The following is a 26002-nucleotide window of genomic DNA, read 5'->3' as shown; positions in this document are numbered from 1 at the left end:
GTGGTCTTTTCTATTCCTTCATGGTTTGTGTGGTTTCTCCTTCCCCTCCAATCAACACACGCACACACAACCAACAACGCCTCCACATACAAACACACACACACGCACCTCTGGCCTGCAGACTGCTTTCGTTGCCTAGCAACCCCCTGAGAAGGGCGGGAACGGAGGAGGTTCGGCTTCCGAGGTAATTACAGAGTCCACACCAGCAGACATGTTTCTATGGCACCGCAGGTGTGTGTGTGAAGAGAGGTGGCAAAATTGTGCATTTTAAATAATCTCAGTGACCACCATCACAGGACCAGACTATGGTCACACTCGCAACACAGCTGAGAGAAAGAGAGGGAAGAGAGATTGCCAAAGTTATCAGAGCAACTTCATAGCAAGAGGTCAGTGTTTACACGTTAGAGAATGACCCAACAGAACACACAGGGTTGGAAGCAGAGCAGTGATACAGACGGGTTTAGACTGATTTCAACACTTTATTTAAAGGGTTATGCAGGCAGTCTTTTTTTCTCTTTTCACTTCTTTAACCCCAGTCACACAACACATTTGTACAAAGTTGATTTAAAAATATCAATAAAATATCAATAATCAAGAACCTGCAGCCTTGGAGGCCAGATTTATCAATCATCATGGAGATCCCACAAACTGCTTAGAAAAACATTTTACAAATGAGATGTCACTAGAAAATATGAAAGAAAACTGGTTGTCACACAAAATATTACCGAAAACATCCACATCTGGTTGGTAATTCAACCATTTAATTTTCAAATATTTTTTATGAACGTTTTGCTTTCATTGAATTTTAAAAAAACATATTATGACGCGTTAAGAGTAGTAGAAATGACGGGCCACGGTCATGACAACGACAGACGTAGCAAAATAAGTTTAGGATGAATGAAATAGAGAGAACAGCACTAAAAGGCAACATGCTGCACACACACCTCTGTTCAACGCGTACGATACACTCCAGCAAAAGGCAGATATTAAAATAGAACAGATAATCAATTAGCTGGACACAGTAATCATCTGTGTCAAAATGTACTGGGGGGGTTAAGAAAATAAAGAGCTAAAAGTACAATTCAAAACGTATGCACTGACACTAACATAGAGCAACATCACCAGACACTTGTCATAACAACCACATAGTAATAACATCCACCCTGCCACAACCCCTTCTCTCCATGCCTCACCCTTCCCCCCCACTACATGTGTGTATGTGTGCGTGTGTGTAATACTGCTTGTTTTAAGGCGTTGTAGTACCAGGACTCACACACAGGGGGCTCTACCTTCACAATGCAGAGAAAGCAGCACCAACGTCAAATCACACTGGAACTCTACCACTGTTAGAGTACAGTATCTCTAATCACTTTAAATATCGTGAATATATATTATTTGAAATATGTCTAATTACTGAAATGCATATTGTTTATCTCAGACGTTGATACTTTATACAAGTTTAGGGTTCAGATACGATGATTGAGTAACATTACTGCTCTATTCTAAACTGGTTCTAGTACAAACAGCTGCTGCTCTGAGTATCAGTGGGAGCACGGTGTGTTTTGACATTAGTACTGCTTATTGACACTGTCTTACCCACCCACCAACCCCAGGAGAGCTACTTCTTAAAGGTGCACTCAGCAATATGGCATCATCAAGCAGGAAATCACCCGGCTGTGTATGATGATGTCATATTGCTGAGTGCACCTTTAACGCTGTGAGCTGACTGGCTGTTTCATACCAGGGAAACCTTTTCCTCTACTGTCATTAATGTAAACATGGTTTCACTAGGATTGTCTTATAGTATTGCTTTCACTAAACAGCCTGTTGCAGAAAGCTAGATTGTTCGTTTTATAGAAACGATTAATATTTCAAATGCAGAGCGTTTCTATAGGAATGCATCATTTATACATATGTTCTATGTGCTTTTTTCTGACCCTTTAGAGGTCTATTCCTCTTTTTCTGGTCTTTCTTCAGTAAGAGTTTATCAGACTGGTCTTTACCTGAACTATAGTCCTGTTGAACCGGGATACATCGTCACACACTCTCAAACACACACACACGTACGCACATACACACACCTGTCCCTGCTCCTCTCACCTGTCTGTCCTACAGTCTGGACCGTGCCACATATCATGTTTCTTCATCATAATCATCATTACAGTATTAGCAGAGGAACATCTTTGTGCATAGAGATACAATTGCTGTGTTTCAAATGGCACCCTAGCTATTTGGGACACAACCAATGTCTCTTCTTGATGTTTTACAACTCCAGGGTTCTGTCTTGTGCTAGTTTAATTAGCCTATCCAAAATGGCATTCTCCTCCCTACATAAACTACTCAGAAGGCTCTGGCCAAAAGTAGTGCACTATATAAGGGATAGGGTGCAAGTTTAGATTATAAATCTATATTATACCTTTTCCCCTGACCTCTGTTCTGTTATAAACACCATTCAACTAATTCATACCTTTAGCCTGTCGTTAGATTAATTCATTAGTTTAGATTCAGATTCCTCCCTCTGTTTATGTAATATTCAGTTCATCATATTTCTCTTCTTTTTGAAAACAACATTTTTAAAAAATGGACCACCTGACCTCCACAGCCACAGCATAACCATGGAGACCAACCAGGAATTTAGCTCTCCCTGCTTTATCCCTAAACAGGAAGTGGTCACTGGTCACTACTCAAACTCCTCCTCTTCCTCCTCTTCTCCCTCCATTTGATTGGGCGAGGAGGCTGTTGGAGTGGCAGGGGCGGAGTCCTGGGAGAGTGTCTCCACAGTTACGATGCGAGGGGAGGAGCCTAAACCCTGGTTGGAATCTTCCATGTCTTCAGTGGTGATGATGGCGAGAGAAGCCCCTCCCTTCTTGTTCTGGTGGGTTTTGATGTGTTTGGAGAGATGGTCACTACGCATGAAACGCTTACTGCACTCTGGACACTCAAACCTCTTCTCACCTGGAGGATGGGTACATCTGAATAAGAACAACATAGACACAGGACATATCTGTGTGTGCGTGTGTGAGAGAGAGTGTGTGTCTGTGTGTGGGTTTGGGAGTGCGTACCTGTGTGTGTCCGTCTGTGTCTCTGCAGTTCATCCGAGCGTGTGAACCTCTTGCCACAGAAGATCCAGTTGCAGACGAAGGGTCGTTCTCCTGTGTGCCAGCGGAGGTGAGCTCTCAGGTGACTGGTCTTACCTGGTAGATAGAATATTATTACAGATTGGTCATATCAAATTAATATTCTAAATTTTATTGGTTCCATAGACTAGTACATCTCTATTTTATACAGTATTGACTGGTACATCTATTTTATACAGTGTAGACGGGTAAATCTCTATTTTATACAGTATTGACGAGTGAATCTCTATTTTATACAGTATTGACGAGTAAATCTCTATTTTATACAGTATTGACTAGTAAATCTCTATTTTATACAGTATTGACTGGTACATCTATTTTATACAGTGTAGACGGGTAAATCTCTATTTTATACAGTATTGACGAGTGAATCTCTATTTTATACAGTATTGACGAGTAAATCTCTATTTTATACAGTATTGACTAGTAAATCTCTATTTTTTACAGTATTGACTAGTAAATCTCTATTTTATACAGTATTGACTAGTAAATCTCTATTTTATACAGTGTAGATGGGTAAATCTCTATTTTATACAGTATTGACTAGTAAATCTCTATTTCATACAGTATTGACTAGTAAATCTCTATTTTTTACAGTATTGACTAGTAAATCTCTATTTTATACAGTATTGACTAATAAATCTCTATTTTATACAGTGTAGACGGGTAAAATCTCTATTTTATACAGTATTGACTAGTAAATCTCTATTTTATACAGTGTAGACTGGTCTTACCGTAGACCTTTCCACAGTACAGACTGGTCTTACCGTAGACCTTTCCACACTACAGACTGGTCTTACCATAGACCTTTCCACAGTACAGACTGGTCTTACCGTAGACCTTTCCACAGCCCTCCATGTGACACACATGCTGCTTCTTCTTAGATGGGTCTCCACTGGTCCTGCAACACACACACACAGTCAGAGAGAGAGACAGTGAGTGTGTGTGTGTGTGTGTATAGTACCTCCCCTCTCCGTCCCTGCAGTTCGGACAGGAGCACGCCACCCTGCGAAGCCTCTTGCTGGGTGGTCCTTCTTGGTCCGACGAACTCTGGACAGAACCCATCTGGTCTGGGCTTAGCGACGACCCCGCCACATTACCCATGGTTACCTTTACTGGGGATGACTGGACCTTAACCCCGCCCTCCTGACCCTGCGGCTGACCTGGTGGTAGAATAGACTATTTTTATTTATTGGGTAATTAAATCATTAAAAATGATTTAGGAAAAAAACAAAGGCAAGAGGCGTATTTCAATTATGGTACAGTAGAATATCATTATGGTACAGTAGAATATCATTATGGTACAGTAGAGTAGAATATCATTATGGTACAGTAGAGTAGAATATCATTATGGTACAGTAGAATATCATTATGGTACAGTAGAGTAGAATATCATTATGGTACAGTAGAGTAGAATATCATTATGGTACAGTAGAATATCATTATGGTACAGTAGAGTAGAATATCATTATGGTACAGTAGAGTAGAATATCATTATGGTACAGTAGAATATCATTATGGTACAGTAGAATATCATTATGGTACAGTAGAATATCATTATGGTACAGTAGAGTAGAATATCATTATGGTACAGTACAGTAGAATATCATTATGGTACAGTAGAATATCATTATGGTACAGTAGAATATCATACAGTACAGTAGAGTAGAATATCATTATGGTACAGTAGAATATCATACAGTACAGTAGAATATCATTATGGTACAGTAGAATATCATTATGGTACAGTAGAATATCATTATGGTACAGTAGAATATCATTACAGTACAGTAGAATATCATACAGTACAGTAGAATATCATTATGGTACAGTAGAATATCATTATGGTACAGTAGAATATCATTATGGTACAGTAGAATATCATACAGTACAGTAGAGTAGAATATCATTATGGTACAGTAGAATATCATACAGTACAGTAGAATATCATTATGGTACAGTAGAATATCATTATGGTACAGTAGAGTAGAATATCATTATGGTACAGTAGAGTAGAATACCATTATGGTACAGTAGAATATCATACAGTACAGTAGAGTAGAATATGATTATGGTACAGTAGAGTAGAATATCATTATGGAACAGTAGAGTAGAATACCATTATGGTACAGTAGAATATCATACAGTACAGTAGAATATGATTATGATACAGTAGAGTAGAATACCATTATGGTACAGTAGAATATCATACAGTACAGTAGAGTAGAATATCATTATGGTACAGTAGAGTAGAATATCATTATGGTACAGTAGAGTAGAATATCATTATGGTACAGTAGAGTATCATTATGGTACAGTAGAGTAGAATACCATTATGGTACAGTAGAGTAGAATACCATTATGGTACAGTACAGTAGAATATCATACAGTACAGTAGAATATCATTATGGTACAGCACAGTAGAATATCGTACAGTACAGTAGAATATCATTATGGTACAGTACAGTAGAATATCGTACAGTACAGTAGAATACCATTATGGTACAGTACAGTAGAATATCGTACAGTACAATATCATTATGGTACAGTAGAGTAGAATATCATTATGGTACAGTAGAGTAGAATATCATTATGGTACAGTACAGTAGGATATCATTATGGTACAGTAGAATATCGTACAGTTGAATATCATTATGGTACAGTACAGTAGAATATCATTATGGTACAGTAGAATGCCATTATGGTACAGTACAGTAGAATATCGTACAGTACAGTAGAATATCATTATGGTACAGTACAGTAGAATATCATTATGGTACAGTAGAGTAGAATACCATTATGGTACAGTACAGTAGAATATCGTACAGTACAGTAGAATATCATTATGGTACAGTACTGTAGAATATCATTATGGTACAGTAGAGTAGAATACCATTATGGTACAGTACAATATCATTATGGTACAGTAGAATATCATTATGGTACAATAGAGTATAATATCATTATGGTACAGTAGAATATCATTATGGTACAGTAGAATATCATTATGGTACAGTAGAGTAGAATATCATTATGGTACAGTAGAGTAGAATATCATTATGGTACAGTAGAGTAGAATATCATTATGGTACAGTAGAATATCATTATGGTACAGTAGAGCAGAATATCATTATGGTACAGTAGAATATCATTATGGTAGAGTAGAATATCATTATGGTACAGTAGAGTAGAATATCATTATGGTACAGTAGAATATCGTACAGTAGAATATCATTATGGTACAGTACAGTAGAATATCGTACAGTACAGTAGAATATCATTATGGTACAGTAGAATATCGTACAGCACAGTAGAATATCGTACAGTACAGTAGAATATCATTATGGTACAGTAGAATATCGTACAGTACAGTAGAATATCATTATGGTACAGTAGAATATCGTACAGTACAGTAGAATATCATTATGGTACAGTAGAATATCATACAGTACAGGAGAATATCATTATGGTACAGTAGAATATCGTACAGTACAGTAGAATATCATTATGGTACAGTAGAATATCGTACAGTACAGTAGAATATCATTATGGTACAGTAGAATATCGTACAGTACAGTAGAATATCATTATGGTACAGCAGAGTAGAATTTGTAGCACTGCTCCCAACCCTCCCCCCAGAAACTAAACAAATATACATTTGGAGAACAACACACACTGCCCCTCTCCCTCTCTGTTCTCACCCTGTAGTCCGGTGATGGTGAGGGGTACCCCCTGCATCTGTACCCCAGCGGTGCCCAGTCCAGCGATGTTGACCGTCTGCACTCCCGACCCAGGGTTGATCTGAGCTGCACTCAGCGTCAGGGGAGCCCCCCCCAGCTGCACGAAGCCCCCTCCTCCCACAGCCCCTCCGCCCACAGGGGCCAGGGTCAGCTGCTGGGGCACAGACATCCCCCCAGGGAGCTGCAGAGTCTGCCATGTGATCTGGCCCGACGAGGAGAGGGTTGGGGTACGGATCAGAACCTGGAGGAATCAATTCATTTTAAGAAGGCTATGAATCATTGACATTCAATTGAAATCAATACAACACAATAAAATCATAGAGGTTGGAAGAAATGTCCACTATATATACACAAAAGTATGTGGACACCCCTTTAAGTTAGCAGATTTGGCAATTTCAGCCACACCCGTTGCTGACAGGTGTATAAAATCAAGCACACAGCCATTCAATCTCCATTTAACAAACATTGACAGTAGCCTTACTGAAGAGCTCAGTGACTTTAGAAGAGGCACTGTAATAGGATGCCACCTTTACAACAAGTCAGGTCATCAAATATCTGCCCTGCTAGAGCTGCCCCGGTCAACTATAAGTGCTGTTATAGTGAAGTGGAAACGTCTAGGAGCAACAACGACTCAGCTGTGAAGTGGTAAGCCACACAAGCTCACAGAACGGGACCACCAAGTGCTGAAGCGCGTAGCACGTAAAAATTGCCTGTCCTCGGTTGCAACACTCACTACCGAGTTCCAAACTGCCTCTGGGAGCAATGTCAGCACAATAACTGTTCGTTGAATGGGTTTCCATGGCTGAGCAGCCGCACACAAGCCAAAGATCACCGTGCGCAATGCCAAGTGTCGGCTGGAGTGGTGTAAAGCTCGCCGACAGTGGACTCTGGAGCAGTGGAAACGCGTTCTCTGGAGTGATGAATCATGATTCACCATCTGGCAGTCCGACGGACGAATCTGTGTTTGGCAGATGCCAACGGAACGCTACCTGCTGAATGCATAGTGCCAACTGTAAAGTTTGGTAGAGGAATAATGGTCTGGGGCTGTTTTTCATGGTTCGGGTTAGGCCCCTTATTTTCAGTGAAGGGAAATCTTAATGCTATAGCATACAATGTCATTCTAGATAATTCTGTGCTTCCAACTTTGTGGCAACAGTTTGGGGAAGGCAGCGAAAGCAGCTAGCTACCTGTTGGTTCTGGAAGGCTTGTATGGGCTGTAGGGTCCCGCCTGGTCCTAACTGAAAGGTTTGGATCTGATGCGGCTGGCCTTGGATCTGGTGGAAACAAACAGCTCACAAACTTTCTGCGGATGTACTGTGTGTGTGTGTGTGTGTATGTGTGTGTGTGTTTGTGTGTGTTACCTGGTTCTGTGGCTGGATTTGGATCTGCTGCAACACCTGGTTGCCCATCTGGACAATGATGATAATAACAACATATAATATAATTTATTATAGTATAATACCATAAAAAAGATAAAAGCAGCCAAGTAGAACCCACCTGTCCCACGATGACCTGCTGGATGGTCCCTGGAGGATCTGATTGGCCCTGTAGTCCGTTGGCCTGGCTCTGGACATGTCAATCAACCAACCAACCAATTAATTAATCAACAATCAATCAATACATCCTTCTATTTCATGAATGTTAAGTCACAAAAACACGCAATCACGTACCATCTGTGAGTTCTGCTCGCTGGGTTGGTTCTGTGAGTCTCTCTCCGCCCCACCGTCCGACCCGGCTACAGAACTCAGCTGTGTTCCGTCCGACAATGCTCCATCGCACCCGGCAACAGTTGTTATGGTACCCCCAGATGACCCGGTAGCTGCCCCGGACACCGCCGCCGTTGTTGTCACCAGTTGGTTACTGTTAGCTACGGTAAAGCTGCCGTCGGCTGCTTGGATAAGCTGCACGGCTCCGCCCCCCGCTAAATTATTCATGACCGGCAGGGCGAGGGTCATACCGCCGATGTTTATGGGTACTGTAGTCATTACCTGGGTCTGGGAGCCCTGTAAGGTCTGCATCTGTAGCGGGAAGGATTGGGCTGGACGAAGCTGCAACGTCTGATTGGCTGAGCCAGTGAGGATGGCCTGCTGGTTGGCCGGTTGTAGGATGGCCTGGGTCTGGGATTGGTTCTGGGTTTGGATCAGCTGGACCTGCTCTGGTAGACCGCCCTGGCCCGAACTGAATAGAATAGAAGCACGTTATCTATTGTCATCTGTAAAAAGTAAATTGTACCACTTTTAAATCACCCAAACCTCCTGTCTAACCTCTAACATGCAGACTACCAGTCTGACCTTTAAAACAGCTGTCACCTACCTGATCTGGATGTGCTGCCCCCCCAGGGATGCGGTCTGGGGGCTGATGTGGATCTGTTGGCCGTCTGACGTCTGCAGGTGGGGGATCACCTGGTATTGGACCCCACCCCCCGACGAAGGCATATTTTGCACCTGGAGAGACAAACAATAACCTTACTTAAAAACATAGTGACATTAGGTGGGCATGTTCTGAACCTGGACACAGAAACAGAATACTATACAGTATATAGTACTCCACTCTCCATGTCTAAGAAAAATACATTTATAGGTTATAGGACCAGAATTTCCACATGACTGCACCCCTCCAGTCAACTTTCCATTCCACACACACACACACACACACACACACACACACACACACACACACACACACACACACACACACACACACACACACACACACACACACACACACACACACACACACACACACACACACACACACACACACACACACACACACACAAACCTGGATGATCTGGAACTGCTGCTGCTGCTGGGGCTGCTGATTGGCTGCTATGGTTTTAGTCCCGCCCACTGCCTTCGCCTTACGACCTGCCGGAGCACTGTCATTGGCGGAAGTGGTAGCCAGCGTTACGGCGACAGGTTGATTGGCAGTGTCATTGGCCATTTGGGGAGCGGTAGTGATGATCTGCCAGCCATTACCAGTGAACTGGGCAGGAACCAGTTCTAACTGCTGCTGAACCAGAGTCTGATTACCTGCTGCGTCTACAACTATATGACCCTGGATCTGCCCACCCTGCAACTGCAAATAAATATACATAAACAATAAATAAACATAATTGAATAAACATGTACTAGAATAGGAACCAGAGTCTGGTTCCTGGCTGAATCTATGTGTTTCTGGATCTGAAAGTACAATCAACACACAGTACACTGAAAGTCTGCAGATATATACCGTGTTATAAGCATTACGAGCCTTTATAATGGCCATGTAGTGTATGTACCATGTTATAAAGCATGTATGAGTCTTTATAATGTCTTATTGTTTCAGAACTTACATTACCAACATTGTAACAACTATAACAGTAACAAGAACATTAATACAAGGAATAACATAACTTATAGCTATATAATTAGTATTGATGGCTACCTGTATTTGACCAGCTTGCAACTGGACCTGTCCTTCCACTCCTCCCTGACCTCCTATCTTACTGCAGGTCGCAGCCAGTAGGGCTAGGGGAGACGGCTGGGAATCCTAGAGAGAGAGAGAGAACACACACAGGCAGATAGGGGAATTCAAACATAGAACACACACAGAGACAACATGCATATAGACAGAGAGAGAGAGAGAGACACACACAGAGACAGCATGCATATAGACAGAGAGAGATACAGAGATTGAGAGAGACAAAGGGAGAAGAGGGAGAGAGACAGAGAGAGAGACAACATGCATATAGACAGATAGAGAGAGACACACACACAGAGACAGCATGCATATAGACAGAGAGAGATACAGAGATTGAGAGAGACAAAGGGAGAAGAGGGAGAGAGACAGAGAGAGAGACAACATGCATATAGACAGATAGAGAGAGAGAGACAACATGCATATAGACAGATAGAGAGAGAGAGACAACATGCATATAGACAGATAGAGAGACAACATGCATATAGACAGAGAGAGATACAACATGCATATAGACAGATAGAGAGAGAGAGACACACACAGAGACAACATGCATATAGACAGAGAGAGAGACAACATGCATATAGACAGATAGAGAGAGAGAGACACACACAGAGACAGCATGCATATAGACAGATAGAGAGACAACATGCATATAGACAGATAGAGAGACAACATGCATATAGACAGATAGAGAGACAACATGCATATAGACAGAGAGAGAGAGAGAGACACACAGAGACAGCATGCATATAGACAGAGAGAGATACAGAGATTGAGAGAGACAAAGGGAGAAGAGGGAGAGAGACAGAGAGAGAGACAACATGCATATAGACAGAGAGCGATACGGAAAGAGAGAGATACGGAAAGAGAGAGACACACACACAGATAGACAGACAGAGAGCAGTTGTCACGAAGGAACTACACTCTTAGAAAAAAAACGGGTTCTTCGGCTGTCCCTATAGGAGAACCCTTTTTGGTTCCAGGTATAACCCTTTTTGGTTCCAGGTAGAACCTTTTGTGGAAAGGGTTCTACATGGAACCCAAAATGGTTATACCTGGAACCAAAAGGATTTTAACTGGAACCCAAAAAAGTGTTATTAAAAGGGTTCTCCTATGGGGACAGCCAAAGAACCCTTCTAGGTTCTAGATAGCACCTTTTGTTCTAGGAGTGTAGGTCGCATGCAAATATTTAATATCATCCACACACACACACACCTCTAAAGCTGCCTGTATAGACAGCTAGTGTTTTTTTTGCACAGAAGCTACATGACAGTCTATATCAACACTAGAATCAAATATGCCTTCAGAAACCCTGTCAGAACACATGCTATGGAAATGCTATGAAAATATTAAATAAATATGTTTTATTATACTGCAAAAACCTCATCTCATAGACATGGAGCCAAAGACAAGTCCATTATTGGTGTTGATAGACATAATGCAATCCTCTGAACATGGTCTCTAGACAGAACCAGGAAGTGGTGTGTACCAGCCTACCTGTGATCCAGAACGTTTGCCTTTCTTGCCTGGTTTCCCTCCTTCTGATCCCGACACTTCCTTCTTCTGATCTGAGGACCATCGATCAAACAATACTTGATCAATAATCAATAGACTAACACTGGAGGACTGAATGATTAGTGATCACATTTATCAATAACACAGTGGGTACACGGCGACTACCTGATAAAAATAGGCTATAAAGATGTCAATATTTCCCTGCACATGGTTTTATAACAGTGTAGTGGCACCATATGGTTCAACTACTGGCGAAAAGACATACACATTGATCGGAACCCGATTAGAGACTTATACATCTAAACAGATCGGTTATGGAAACGTGTTGCCTCTGTTTTAGGAATACGCTATTCTTTATCATCAAACGGTTTCTGCATATCTGTCAGGCTGTATGCAAAGAAAGCAAGGGGGGAAGAAAAGAGGGATAGAGGGGTGGAGACGGAGATGAGAGGGGAGGGTACCTACCACTCATAACGCATTCATAAACCAGAGAGGAGAGGCTAGGGGAGAAAGGCCGGCTAAAGCACCGGGTAAGGACGGCCTTTTTTCTCCGCGAATAGCTCGAGCTGGGCTGTGTCGTCGCTCCGGTTAGCACCTAAACCACCCACTCCGCAGGAAGGGCGGTACAAAACTCGAGCGACAATCAAACCTCCCGTGATAACGGGAAATGGTCCGGTTTCCGCGCCCGACGCCTCTCAAAACCAACCGAAAACACCCTTTAACGACCGACGCGCGTTAATTCCATTAACGGAAAAATCGACTGGAAAAATGTATTCTAATTCAAGTTAGTAATGTGTCCGCGGTAGGCCCACCCACTTTCATTTACCCATCAGACCAACACCCCTCGCCCTCTCTCCTCTCTTTCTGCCGCTGGTGTTTCTGCCGCTAGGTACAACAAGCCTTTCCAACGATCTTCATGTAAAAACACCCCTCATCAATACCACTATTTTATGGCTGTTTTTATAGTTGGATTTTAGAATTGCAGCTGGAGACAGATAGCTGTGTCTTTTTGTGGGCGGTGCGCTCCTCCCACATATTCAGGACTCGGTCTGCGAGGGTTGAGATGGGAGTTGTATTTAGCGAAGCCTCGCCTTCGAAATGTGTTGTGGCAACGGGGACTTCATCTCCCAGTCTGCCTTGCGGTCAGCTGTACGCTGGTACGGCGTAGAATCAAGGTAGGGTGAGAAGCAGAGAGAAAGCAGTGACTGTGTGATGTGGGGGTTGGGCAAGAGGAGAGGTGTGAACGTTCTGTTCTCTTTTTTAATCATGAGGGCCAGTCTCTCCTTTCTCCTCCACCTTTTTTGATGAAGGTTGGCCTCTCGCTGCCTTCTGCTTTCTCTTCCTCTCTATCACAGGGGTGAGTCTGTCTCGCTCCCTCTATTATATGGTCAGTGTATCTCCCGTTCTCACCGTCGAATAAGGGACACTCGCTCTCTGTATATTATAAGGGATACTCTCTCGCTGCCTCTCTCCCTCCGTTTGTATATTATAAGGACCAGAGACTAGCCCTTACACTATACAGCAGGGCTGCCCAACCCTCTTCCTGGAGATCTACTGTTCTGTAGGTTTTCAGTCCAACCCTAATTTAGCGTATCTGATTCAGCTAGTCAAGGTCTTGTTGAGCAGCTAATTAGTAGAATCAGGTGTGTTAAATGAGGGTTGGACTGAAAACCCACAGGACTGTAGCTCTCTGGGAAGAGGGTTGGGCAGCCCTGCTATATAGAGACCAGCCCTTATAATATAGAGACTATCCCATATAACAGACAGCCTCTATGTCTACTGTATATTATACCAAACAAAAATATAAACATGACATGTAAAGTGTTGGTTCCATGTTTCATGAGCTGAAATAAAAGATCCCCAAAATGTTCCATACACAAAGAAAGCTTATTTCTCTCAAATGTTGTGCACAAATTTGTTTACAACCCTGACAGTGAGCATTTCTCATTTGCCAAGATAATTCACCCACTTGAAACATGTGGCATATCAAGAAGCTGATTAAACAGCATGATCATTACAAATCAAATTTTATTTGTCACATACACATGGTTAGCAGATGTTAATGCGAGTGTAGCGAAATGCTTGTGCTTCTAGTTCCGACAATGCAGTAATAACCAACAAGTAATCTAACTAACAATTCCAAAACTACTGTCTTATACACAGTGTAAGGGGATAAAGAATATGTACATAAGTATATATGAATGAGTGATGGTACAGAGCAGCATAGGCAAGATACAGTAGCTGATATCGAGTACAGTATATACATGAGATGAGTATGTAAACAAAGTGGCATAGTTAAAGTGGCTAGTGATACATGTATTACATAAGGATGCAGTCGTATAGAGTACAGTATATACGTATGCATATGAGATGAATAATGTAGGGTAAGTAACATTATATAAGATAGCATTGTTTATATATTTACATCATTTCCCATCAATTCCCATTATTAAAGTGGCTGGAGTTGAGTCAGTGTCATTGTCAGTGTGTTGGCAGCAGCCACTCAATGTTAGTGGTGGCTGTTTAACAGTCTGATGGCCTTGAGATAGAAGCTGTTTTTCAGTCTCTCGGTCCCAGCTTTGATGCACCTGTACTGACCTCGCCTTCTGGATGACAGCGGGGTGAACAGGCAGCGGCTCGGGTGGTTGATGTCCTTGATGATCTTTATGGCCTTCCTGTAGCATCGGGTGGTGTAGGTGTCCTGGAGGGCAGGTAGTTTGCCCCCGGTGATGCGTTGTGCAGACCTCACTACCCTCTGGAGAGCCTTACAGTTGAGGGCGGAGCAGTTGCCGTACCAGGCGGTGATACAGCCCGCCAGGATGCTCTCGATTGTGCATCTGTAGAAGTTTGTGAGTGCTTTTGGTGACAAGCCGAATTTCTTCAGCCTCCTGAGGTTGAAGAGGCGCTGCTGCGCCTTCTTCACGATGCTGTCTGTGTGAGTGGACCAATTCAGTTTGTCTGTGATGTGTATGCAGAGGAACTTAAAACTTACTACCCTCTCCACTACTGTTCCATCGATGTGGATAGGGGGGTGTTCCCTCTGCTGTTTCCTGAAGTCCACAATCATCTCCTTAGTTTTGTTGACGTTGAGTGTGAGGTTATTTTCCTGACACCACACTCCGAGGGCCCTCACCTCCTCCCTGTAGGCCGTCTCGTCGTTGTTGGTAATCAAGCCTACCACTGTTGTGTCGTCCGCAAACTTGATGATTGAGTTGGAGGCGTGCGTGGCCACGCAGTCGTGGGTGAACAGGGAGTACAGGAGAGGGCTCAGAACGCACCCTTGTGGGACCCCAGTGTTGAGGATCAGCGGGGAGGAGATGTTGTTGCCTACCCTCACCACCTGGGGGCGGCCCGTCAGGAAGTCCAGTACCCAGTTGCACAGGGCGGGGTCGAGACCCAGGGTCTCGAGCTTGATGACAAGCTTGGAGGGTACTATGGTGTTGAATGCCGAGCTGTAGTCGATGAACAGCATTCTCACATAGGTATTCCTCTTGTCCAGATGGGTTAGGGCAGTGTGCAGTGTGGTTGAGATTGCATCGTCTGTGGACCTATTTGGGCGGTAAGCAAATTGGAGTGGGTCTAGGGTGTCAGGTAGGGTGGAGGTGATATGGTCCTTGACTAGTCTCTCAAAGCACTTCATGATGACGGATGTGAGTGCTACAGGGCGGTAGTCGTTTAGCTCAGTTACCTTAGCTTTCTTGGGAACAGGAACACTGGTGGCCCTCTTGAAGCATGTGGGAACAGCAGACTAGTATAGGGATTGATTGAATATGTCCGTAAACACACCGGCCAGCTGGTCTGCGCATGCTCTGAGGGCGCGGCTGGGGATGCCGTCTGGGCCTGCAGCCTTGCGAGGGTTAACACGTTTAAATGTCTTACTCACCTCGGCTGCAATGAAGGAGAGACCGCATGTTTTCATTGCAGGCCGTGTCAGTGGCACTGTATTGTCATCAAAGCGGGCAAAAAAGTTATTTAGTCTGCCTAGGAGCAAGACATCCTGGTCCGTGACTGGGCTGGATTTCTTCCTGTAGTCCGTGATTGACTGTAGACCCTGCCAAATGCCTCTCGTGTCTGAGCCGTTGAATTGAGATTCTACTTTGTACTGACGCTTAGCTTGTTTGATAGCCTTGCGGAGGGAATAGCTGCACTGTTTGTATTCAGTCATGTTACCAGACACCTTGCCCTGATTAAAAGCAGTGGTTCGCGCTTTCAGTTCCACACGAATGCTGCCATCAATCCACGGTTTCTGGTTAGGGAATGTTTTAATCGTTGCTATGGGAACGACATCTTCAACGCACGTTCTAATGAACTCGCACACCGAATCAGCGTATTCGTCAATGTTGTTATCTGACGCAATACGAAACATTTCCCAGTCCACGTGATGGAAGCAGTCTTGGAGTGTGGAGTCAGCTTGGTCGGACAGACCTCAGCGTGGGAGCCTCTTGTTTTAGTTTCTGTCTGTAGGCAGGGATCAACAAAATGGAGTCGTGGTCAGCTTTTCCGAAAGGGGGGCGGGGCAGGGCCTTATATGCGTCGCGGAAGTTAGAGTAACAATGATCCAAGGTTTTATCACCCCTGGTTGCGCAATCGATATGCTGATAAAATTTAGGGAGTCTTGTTTTCAGATTAGCCTTGTTAAAATTACACAGGTGCACCTTGTGCTTGGGACAATAAAAAGGCCGCTAAAATGTGCAGTTGTGTCACACAACACAATGACACAGATGTCTCAAGTTGAGGGAGCGTGCAACTGGAATCCTGACTGCAGGAATATCCACCAGATCGGTTGCCAGAGAATTGAATGTTAATTTCTCTACCATAACCTGCCTCCAATGTTTTAGGGAATTTGGCAGTACGTCCAACTGGCCTCACAACCACAGACCACGTGTAACCAAGCCAGCCCAGGACCTCCACATCCGGCTTCTTCACCTGCGTGATCTCTCTGAGACCAGCCACCCGGACACCTGATGAAACAGAGGATTATTTGGGTCTGTATTAAGGCCCCTTTGTGAGGAAAAACGAATTCTGATTGGCTGGGCCTGGCTCCCCAGTCAGTGAGCCTATGCGCTCCCAAGCCCACCCATTCATGTGAAATCCATAGATTAGGGCCCAATTAATGTATTTAAATGGATTGATTCCCTTATATGAACTGTAACTCAGTAAAACCGTTGAAATTAAGATGAATGCTCTGAATAGGAGCGTCTGCTAAATGACTCAAATGTAAAATGGTCTCCACTGATCTACCAAAAGTTACACGCACACTCATCCACATTTTAACCCGACAGACAGGGAAGGCACCTGGTCGTTAGCCGTGGTCATGACTATCTCAGGACTCAACAATTGACCCCAAGCCCAATTTAGATTCTTCCCCTTTTCTCCTGAAATGTGTTCACTAACCCAAGCCTTTCCAACGATCTTCATGTAAAAACACCCCTCATCAATACCACTATTTTATGGCTATTTTTATAGTTGAATTTTAGAATTGCAGCTGGAGATAGCTGTGTCTTTGTGGGCGGTGCGCTCCTCCCACATATTCAGGACTCGGTCTGCGAGGGTTGAGGGGACTAAATCTACACACATTCCAAACTGCTACTACAGCCACTGTGACAGACACCAACTAGTAAACATTTGAACTTCAGTTCTTTATTTCAGATTCAACTAACGTACAGTGTCCACTTTCAGAAGAGTCTTAAAACTCCATTTAGAAGGAAAAAAACATTAAAACAGTGTAGTAAACAGTACACTATACATTCCATAGGTCCAATTGTATTGGCTATGGTCTATAATAAAGGGAATATGTTCTGTTCCTTTCAGTAAAAGGTAAACCACGTCTTACTACTAGGGATGCAGTGGTAAAATAGGTGTAAACTCAAACTATGCTAATTTAGCATAATAATCGGTGCGTAAACATTATTCCCCAAATTAAAAAGGTATTGAATTTAACAGTGGTTGTCTGTACCCTCCGACACATCCAAGGTCTAATAAAAAGTTCAACTCCACTGCCTGACAGCTGTTGCATAAAAATATGATTTCAGAATTGGGCTGCCTGTGTAAACAGTCTTGGAACCACAGATATCCATCTAGACCGGTGTTGCTCAATCTTTTTAGTTGCAGGGATCCACAAGTTATGGTTTTCCTGGGTCATATTCAGTGGTGTACACCGTAGCAAAATATTTTGCAACAATAAATGGTAATTACATGTTCTTACTGGAAAATGTCAGGTACTACCTCCTGTTTCAAAACATTGTCTCCCTACTGAACATGACTGTGATTAAATAGGGTGTTAGAGGGACGTGGCAGTCATTGAGGAACACTGTTCTAGACCATCTAGAGATCCAAAATGGACTCAAGTGAACTGTGGCAGTACTAAAGCAGAACAATTCTGTGTGTCAGTATGACCACATCCTAATTCTCTCTCCTTCTGCCCAAAGTGTGCACTTGTTCACTTCCATCCATTGATTTGTAGGGAAATGACTGGTATAAGAAATTTGGTGGAAACTCCCTTTAGCCCATGCCTCTGCAAATCCAATGCTTTGTGGGAAGTAGTGAAGAGTGTAAACTTCAGGAGAAAGGAGAGATTGAGACACACCCTCTGTCTGCTGGGTCTCTCCCTCTGGGCCTTCAGGGTGTAATTGTCTGTCCTGACCAACAGGGGAGCTGTCTGCTTGTCTGGTCTTGTCTCTAGGCTCGAAGATCTTTTTGGATGCTGTGGAGAAAGAAAAGTAGACGTTGTTTTAATTAAAACAACATTTATTAGCTCAAACACACAGTCAAATTAAAACACACACACACACAAACTACCTACCCAGTGGTAGTACTTAAATTTAAAAAATACTTTAAAGTACTACTTAAGTAGTTTTGGGGGGTAACTCCATTACATTCCTAAATAAAATAATGTACTTTATTTTTTTACTCCATACATTTTCACTGACACCCACAGTGGTGGAAAAAGTATCCAACTGTCATACTTGAGTAAAAAGTAAAGATACCTTAATAGAAAATGACTCCAGTAGAAGTGACAGTCACCCAGTAAAATACTACTTGAGTCAAAGTATTTGGTTAAATATACATCTTAAGCAAACCAGACAGCACCATTTTATTTACAGATAGCCAGATGCACACTCCAACACTCAGACATAATTTACAAAACGTGTGTGTTTAGCAGGTCCGCCAGATCAGAGGCAGTAGGGAGGACCAGGGATGTTCTCTAGATACAGTAAGTGCATGAATTGACCCATTTTCCTGTCCTGCTAAGCATTCACAATGTAACGGGTAGCCTACTTAAAGAGTAGCCTTCTGTCAGGGAAAATGTATGGAGTAAAAAGTTCATTATTTTCTTTAGGAATGTAGCAAAGTAAAAGTTGTCCATAAAAACGACATAAGTAGTACTTTCAAGTATTATTTTTACACCACTGGACACCCAAAAGTACTCATTACACTTTGAATGCTTAGCAAGACAGGAAAATGGTCCAATTCACACACTTATCAAGAGAACATCCCTGTTCATCCCTACTGCCTCTAATCTGGAGGACTCGCTAAACACAAATGCTTTTTTGTACATGATGGCCAAGTGTTTGAGTGTGTCCCTGGCTACTCCAAAATAAAAAACACAAAAATCGTACCATCTGGTAAGGACTTTGAAATTATTTATACTCTTACTTTTGATACTTAAGTATATTAAAAACCAAATACTTTGACTCAAGTAGTATTTTACGGGGTGACTTTCACTTGAGTCATTTTCTATCGGGACTTTTCCACAAGTATGAAAACTGGGTACTTTTTCCACCACTGCACCTACCTCTCCAGGTAATCTTGGACATTGCTGTGGCCCTTGTGTTGAGCCAAATGGACGAGTTGTCCTGTTGCACAACGTCCTTCTCTCCGTCGACACAGACTGCAGTTACAGATACCTCTACAAAGAGGACACTCCCAGTCCTTAGAGAGAGAGAAAAACACATGGATTTAGTGATAAAACAATATTTCTGGTGTACTGATGGGGTATAGGTCAAGGGCTGTGTGTGTACTAACTGGATCCAGCAGGGCAGAGCGTACGTCCTCTCCGTAGCGGTTCCTCAGACAGGGCCCACAAAACTGACCTTTGCCCCCTGAACATACTCCGCTACGACACACCGTCTTGGTGTCCAGAGTCTTCTGTCTACACTGATGACAAGTGCTGCCCTGGAACACACACACCAGTTCCATCTCTATCACAGGACAGATGGATAGACAGCAGAACTGAGCAGCTGATGAAAAGAGACAATTATAAAAGCCTTGCTGTGTGTGTGTGTGTCTCTTACGTGGTCCTTGTCCAGTATCTTGTCTTTGGCGCCTTCCGCCACGTTGTCCAGCTCTTCCTCCGTGATCTCATCGACTGATCTCACATGTATAATCTTCCTCCTCTTCCCGCTGCTCGCCCTCCTCTTCTTCCCACTTCTTCTCAGCTCATCATCCACCTGGCCACACACAGACACACATCATCAGTATCATCTACCTGTTCAATCACAATGATCAAGAGTTACCTGTGTAAAGAATGTGTGTGTGAACAAGCATATGTAAGTCATGTGTGCCCTTGTGTACCTCCAGTAGTTTCCTGACACAGACAGTCCTCACAGATTTGTTGTTATGTGAAGGGGAGGTAGTCCGCTCCTCCACCCCAAACTTCTCTGGCGGTCTGGCCGCACGCGATGGGTTCCTCCTCTCGCCCCCCTCATGCACACCTCGTCTACGAGGGGTCGGCTTCTCACTCACACGCCTCTTCTTCTGGAACACAACACCCACAATGCCCCAGTGAGAACTACAACACCCAGAAGTCAGGAGTCACCTGAGAAAGTCTGCGTGTTTCAGGGGATCAGTTTGAAGAAGACGAGCTGCAGTGCTGCCTATCTTTGGGAAGCAAGGTGATTTACAGATTCCGCCAGTCCAACTGTGGTAAATTAATCTGAAACATGCACAATATGAACCAATTCCATTAGCCCAAGTCAAGTGTACTAACTCACCATGGTAGAGGGGGGGAGTTCAGCCATGTTGGTCAGGTCAGCAAACAGCTTGGCCAACTGAAGGACAACAATAATAACACAGGATGAGAAAACCCTTCTAATATACACAATAATAACAAGAGAGAAAGTAGATAGCAGGGTTGTATTCAGTAGTGTAACCGCATACAGAACACAACCCTGGTCAGTGGTTATGTACCATGGCCTTGTTCTCCTGGATGTTCTTGGCTCGTTTATTTAGAACTGGAGACTCAACCTCCTCTTTTTTTAGAGGCTGTTTCTGACCCCGTGTCACCATCCCACGGGACACCTGAGACACACCCCTTTTCAGATGCTCCTTTTCATTGGTTGTCCTCTTCGGAGTGGCGGTAGTGATTGGCTGGGGTTTCTTTGGTGCCTCCCCTTTCTTGGCAGAGAGTATTTTGGTGGGAAACCTGAAGCAGAGTATTCAACTGTATTCAAAAAGCAGTGGATCATAGTGAATAGGGTGCCATTTGAGACACAAACACAGTTGAACACTCGTACACTCACCTAAAGGCAACACAGAGACTCCTCCTTGTGTGTGTCTCTGGCTCCTCCCCCTCGGAGTAGAAACCTGTGTCTTCATCACTCTCCTCCGCTACGCACTGGAGCGACGGAAAACAGGAGAGAAGAGTCATGGTACAACCAAGCATCCCCATTCACACATACCACTGGAGAGAACAGTAGAAAAGAGATGCCATGTTAGGTCTAAATACCATAGCCTTCATCCTGCTTCTGAACCCTCTGTTCTCTTCCTCACCAAAGCCCTCAAAACCCTCCGCCTCACTGTCTGAATGGCTGAACAGACTTACCAACTCTGCGGTCACAAACTTTGACCTGAAATGCACAACCTGAAAAGCGAGAGAGAAAGATGGATGGATTATTTCAATCGCTAACTGTAGCAGAATTAAGTAAACCAGGATTGTAGTGTGTGTGGTAAAGATTGGCAGCTACTCACCGGCTTCCCAGAGTCAAGGCTGTCCCTGCTGTCATCTGATTCGCTGTCACTAGGCACTGACATTGCAAAACCCAGGAAGTCCTCATCGTCACTGGGACTTTCAAAGATGGCCGACAGGGCCCTGGGGGTCTGAAGGACAGACAACAGATTAAAGCCAAAGATAGTTGTATAACTAACTCCGCTATTTCCCCCTATTCATCTGTGTTAAAGCTACACTAATATATAATACCCTTTTCACACTGTCCTTTCCAGAAAGTAGTCTATGGTGGAGGTGTAGTAATGAGTTCAGTAATGAGTCAAAGAGGTGGCCACTAACAAAAATGTAAAGAGACCAAATGCATTCCTATTACACGTCTCAAACTTGGGGCAGCATGGTAACCTAGTGGTTAGAGCGTTGGACTAGTAACCGGAAGGTTGCAAATTCTAACCCCCGAGCTGACAAGGTACGAATCCGTCGTTCTGGCCCTGAACAGGCAGTTAACCCACTAGGCTGTCATTGAAAATAAGAATTTTCTCTTAACTCACTTGCCTAGTTAAATAGAAGGTTAAAATAAATAAATATTAAAATAATACAGCACTGATTTCTATGATAGGCTGTAGATATAAATTAAATTTACCTTATAAAATAAGGACCTGGACATTTTATGACTTGATTTAGCCTAGGCTTAATAAAGCCAAAGGGCCTTATAAAAGGACCCTGGACTGAGGTGGGTATAATTTGTGGAACGTTCCAACAGGAATCTGTTGCAAAAACGTCGTAAATAACAAGGCTGCCAACAAACAACGCATACAGAGTTGTACAGTGGCAGAATAAAGATACCGGGTAGGGCATGGACTATTTCACTAAGTTTTTCACTCCCAACGTTTATTCTGAAAAATGTCTGTCCTCACTCTGGTAGCCTATGGACAAACATTAAGAATAAGCTACGTGGCGAGTTGATGCCTATTCGGCAGCTAGTTAAATTGACGTTACTTTCTATGCAACCTTGTACTTTCCGAAGTGTTTGGAACAGAAAAAACTTGGACTGTACTGTAGGCTAAACAGCCCAGCGTAAAACTCCAAACCAGCAAGCAATGCAGATGCACAGTGGCTAGGAAAAACTCATTAGAAACCTAGAGGAAACAGGCTCTGAGGGGTGGCCAGTCCTATTCTGGCTGTACCGTGTGGAGATATAAAATCTGCAACTGTTAAACCTCACTTACCTTTGATGATAACGGCATTTTAACTCGTTTGAGAGACGAATGTTCCTTCTCTCAAAGTTCACATGCAGTTCACACAACAGAGAATGAATGGTAAAAAAACAAACACGAGTTCATGTACTTGTCTCTAAAGTCAGGTGTGCAGTCGAGTTTTGAATTTCGTTCAAATATGTTTTCAAACTTGATTTTGTGAGCCCAGAATACTTTTCCTGTATTTAGAAGTCGTTATACGACGGCCGTGAGAGTGAATTGATTTGTAATATCATTATTACAATGAGTTTCTGCTCGGAGTTACTCTCCTTCTCCCCCGGATACATAATGGAACAGCCCGAGTGCCGCCCTCTCCCCAGTTTCGCGGCAAAAAGACAATGTAGGTGTGGCAGAATCTCACTGTCCCGAGAAATGAGCTTTTCAAGGTTCTGTGCTTTAAAATCCAACTACTGTACTGCAGTGACTGCAACAAAGAAGTAATAGCAAAGTTGCATCTGGAAACATTTGGCGCCTACATGTTTAGGATTTTCCTACATTAAGACAAAATTGAAAAAATCTATGTTAAATCATAAAGTGCATTCAGAAAGTATTCAGACCCCTTGACTTTCCCCACAATTTGCCTTGTTCTAAATTGATAACAAAAATAAATCTGCAATCTACACACAATACCCTACAATGACTAAGTGAAAACACGTTTTTAGAAATACCTTATTTACATAACTATTCAGACCCTTTGCTATGAGACTCGAAATTGAGCTCATGTGCATCATGTTTCCATTGATTATCCTTGAGATGTTTCTACAACTTGATTGCAATCCACCTGTGGTAAATTCAATTGATTGGACATGATTTGGAAAGGCACATACCTGTCTATATAAGGTCTCACAGTTCACAGTGCATGTCAGAGCAAAAACCAAGCCATGGGGTCAAAGGACAGAATTGTGTCGAGGCACAGATCTGGGGAAGGGTACCAAAAAATGTCTGCAGCATTGAAGGTCCCCAAGAACGCAGTGGCCTCCATCATTCTTAAATATAAGACGTTTGGAACCACCAAGACTCTTCCTTGAGTTGGCCACACGGCCAAACTGAGCAATTGGGGTAGAAGGGCCTTGGTCAGGGAGGTGACCAAGAACCCGGTAGTCACTCTGACAGAGCTCCAGAGTTCCTCTGTGGAGATGGGAGGACCTTCCAGAAGGACAACCATCTCTGCAGTACTCCACCAATCAGGCCTTTATGGTAAAGTGACCAGACGGAAGCCACTCCTCAGTAAAAGGCACACGACAACCCGCTTGGAGTTTGCCAAAAGGCACCCAAAGGACTCTCAGACCATGAGAAACAAGATTCTCTGGTCTGATGAAACCAAGATTGGCCTGAATGCCAAGCGTCATGTCTGGAGGAGACTTGGCACCATGCCTACGGCAGTGAAGCATAGTGGTGGCAGCATCATGCTGTGGGGATGTATTTCAGCAGCAGGGACTGGGAGACTAGTCAGGATCGAGGAAAAGATGAACAAAGTAAAATACAGAGAGATCCTTGATGAAAACCTGCTCCACAGTGCTCAGGACCTCAGAGTGGGGCAAAGGTTCACCTTCCAACAGGACAACAACCCTAAGCACACCTCTAAGTCAACGCAATGTCCTTGAGTGGCCCAGCCAGAGCCTGGACTTAAACCCGATCAAGCATCTCTGGAGATACCTGAAAATAGCTGTGCAGCGACGCTCCCCATCATCCCTCCTGACAGAGCTTGAGAGGATCTGCAGAGAAGAATGGGAGAAACTCCCCAAATACAGGTGTGCCAAACTTGTAGCGTCATACCCAAGAAGACTAGAGGCTATAATTGCTGCCAAAGTGGCTTCAACAAAGTACTGATTAAAGGGTCTGAATACTTATTTAAAAAATAGCAAATTTACATATCTTTATACATTAGCAAAAATGTCTAAAAACCTGTTTGGGCTTTGTCATTATGTGTAGATTGATGAGGGGAAAAACATTTTTTAATCAATTTTAGAACAAGGGGTCTGAATTATTTCCAAATGCACTGTATCTGCTTCAACAAATATGTATGATATCATGATGATGGTATTATTGCCTTTATTATTATTATTTTTAAATTCCATAGCCTATTACACATTCTGAATGGCCCGCCCCTGCAGAAGCTGTACTCTCCCTCTTCTGTCACTCCCCCTTCTCCACGCCCACCACCACCAATTAGCCCGCTGAGCTCAAGACTTGTCTTCCACTGAAATAAATGACAGGGTTTGTAAAGTATGCACAGGGAGGCAATGGTGATGTCACCTCACGCTTAATGAGAAGTGAAAATGAGAAACAGCTGTTTTATTTGATTCTTTTCTTTCCTCTCTTCTATCATTTCTCTCCTACTCCTCCATCCTCTCATCCTCCTCTCTGATAATATTCAGAGACAGTGACCATCGACACAATGTTTATTATGACATAAAAGCTCTAATTTATTCATACATAATCTCCAGTAAAACTTTGACGTAGTAAACCTCTCTTTAGAAAAGACGTGTGGATTCTGCAGTTAGGGACAGGGAACATACTGCCCTGCCCTTTCCTTTCTCCCGCTGTGTATGAATACATCATATTGTGGAATGTAGGCCTACCTTTAAAACAGATAAATAATTACATCTCAAACATCATAATAACATTATGCATATTTACAAATCAACAATATTACAGTGGTATAAAGCCTTAGAGCAAATCTGAAATGGCACACTATTCCCTGGCTTATATAGTGCACTACTTTTAACCAGAGCTCCCTATTCCCTATATAGTGCACTACGTTTGACTAGGGCCACATAGCTCTGGTCAAAAGTAATGCACTATATAGGAAATAGGATGCAATTTGGGACACACTCTTAGTGTCATCTTGCATTGTGATCTGGTGGGGTTGTCACGTCATGCAAACAACAACATTCTTTAAAACAGAACTTTACATCATCATGGCAAGAAAACAACAACACCCCTCCG

At 43.1% G+C, this 26002-nt stretch overlaps 2 protein-coding genes across 6 annotated transcripts; both read right to left on the bottom strand.

The window, feature by feature from the left end:
- Positions 1–459: 459 nt before the first annotated feature.
- Positions 460–12897, bottom strand: LOC112264464 (sp4 transcription factor). 3 transcript variants are annotated; one of them, XM_042295334.1, is made up of 14 exons: positions 12320–12896; positions 11837–11907; positions 10304–10408; positions 9659–9955; positions 9191–9321; positions 8548–9055; positions 8375–8443; positions 8239–8286; positions 8065–8151; positions 6839–7118; positions 4102–4300; positions 3971–4038; positions 3063–3194; positions 460–2955 (listed from the first exon to the last, which is right to left on the bottom strand). In XM_042295334.1, exons 1-14 carry the CDS (start codon positions 12324–12326, stop codon positions 2681–2683), a joined length of 2277 nt encoding a protein of 758 aa, XP_042151268.1. In that variant the 5' UTR covers positions 12327–12896; the 3' UTR covers positions 460–2680. The 3 variants fall into 3 exon arrangements, with proteins under 3 accessions (XP_042151268.1, XP_042151269.1, XP_042151267.1); XM_042295335.1 differs by having other exon boundaries at positions 460–2972; positions 3971–4300; positions 12320–12897; XM_042295333.1 differs by having other exon boundaries at positions 3971–4300.
- A 4572-nt stretch (positions 12898–17469) lies between these two features.
- Positions 17470–23367, bottom strand: LOC112264463 (cell division cycle-associated 7-like protein). 3 transcript variants are annotated; one of them, XM_024441080.2, is made up of 11 exons: positions 23027–23367; positions 21824–21952; positions 21582–21716; positions 21376–21470; positions 21044–21278; positions 20848–20904; positions 20429–20608; positions 20149–20304; positions 19880–20029; positions 19650–19786; positions 17470–18557 (listed from the first exon to the last, which is right to left on the bottom strand). In XM_024441080.2, the coding sequence occupies exons 1-11, from the start codon at positions 23042–23044 to the stop codon at positions 18533–18535; spliced, it is 1317 nt and encodes a 438-aa protein (XP_024296848.1). In that variant the 5' UTR covers positions 23045–23367; the 3' UTR covers positions 17470–18532. The 3 variants fall into 3 exon arrangements, with proteins under 3 accessions (XP_024296848.1, XP_024296847.1, XP_024296849.1); XM_024441079.2 differs by having other exon boundaries at positions 20429–20611; positions 23027–23364; XM_024441081.2 differs by having other exon boundaries at positions 20429–20611; positions 21678–21716; positions 23027–23361.
- Positions 23368–26002: the final 2635 nt, after the last annotated feature.

Source organism: Oncorhynchus tshawytscha, linkage group LG13, assembly GCF_018296145.1.
Source record: "Oncorhynchus tshawytscha isolate Ot180627B linkage group LG13, Otsh_v2.0, whole genome shotgun sequence".
Lineage (NCBI taxonomy): Eukaryota > Metazoa > Chordata > Actinopteri > Salmoniformes > Salmonidae > Oncorhynchus > Oncorhynchus tshawytscha.
Note: the sequence above shows the minus strand (reverse complement) of the source record. Positions and strands in the feature narration are given on the sequence as shown.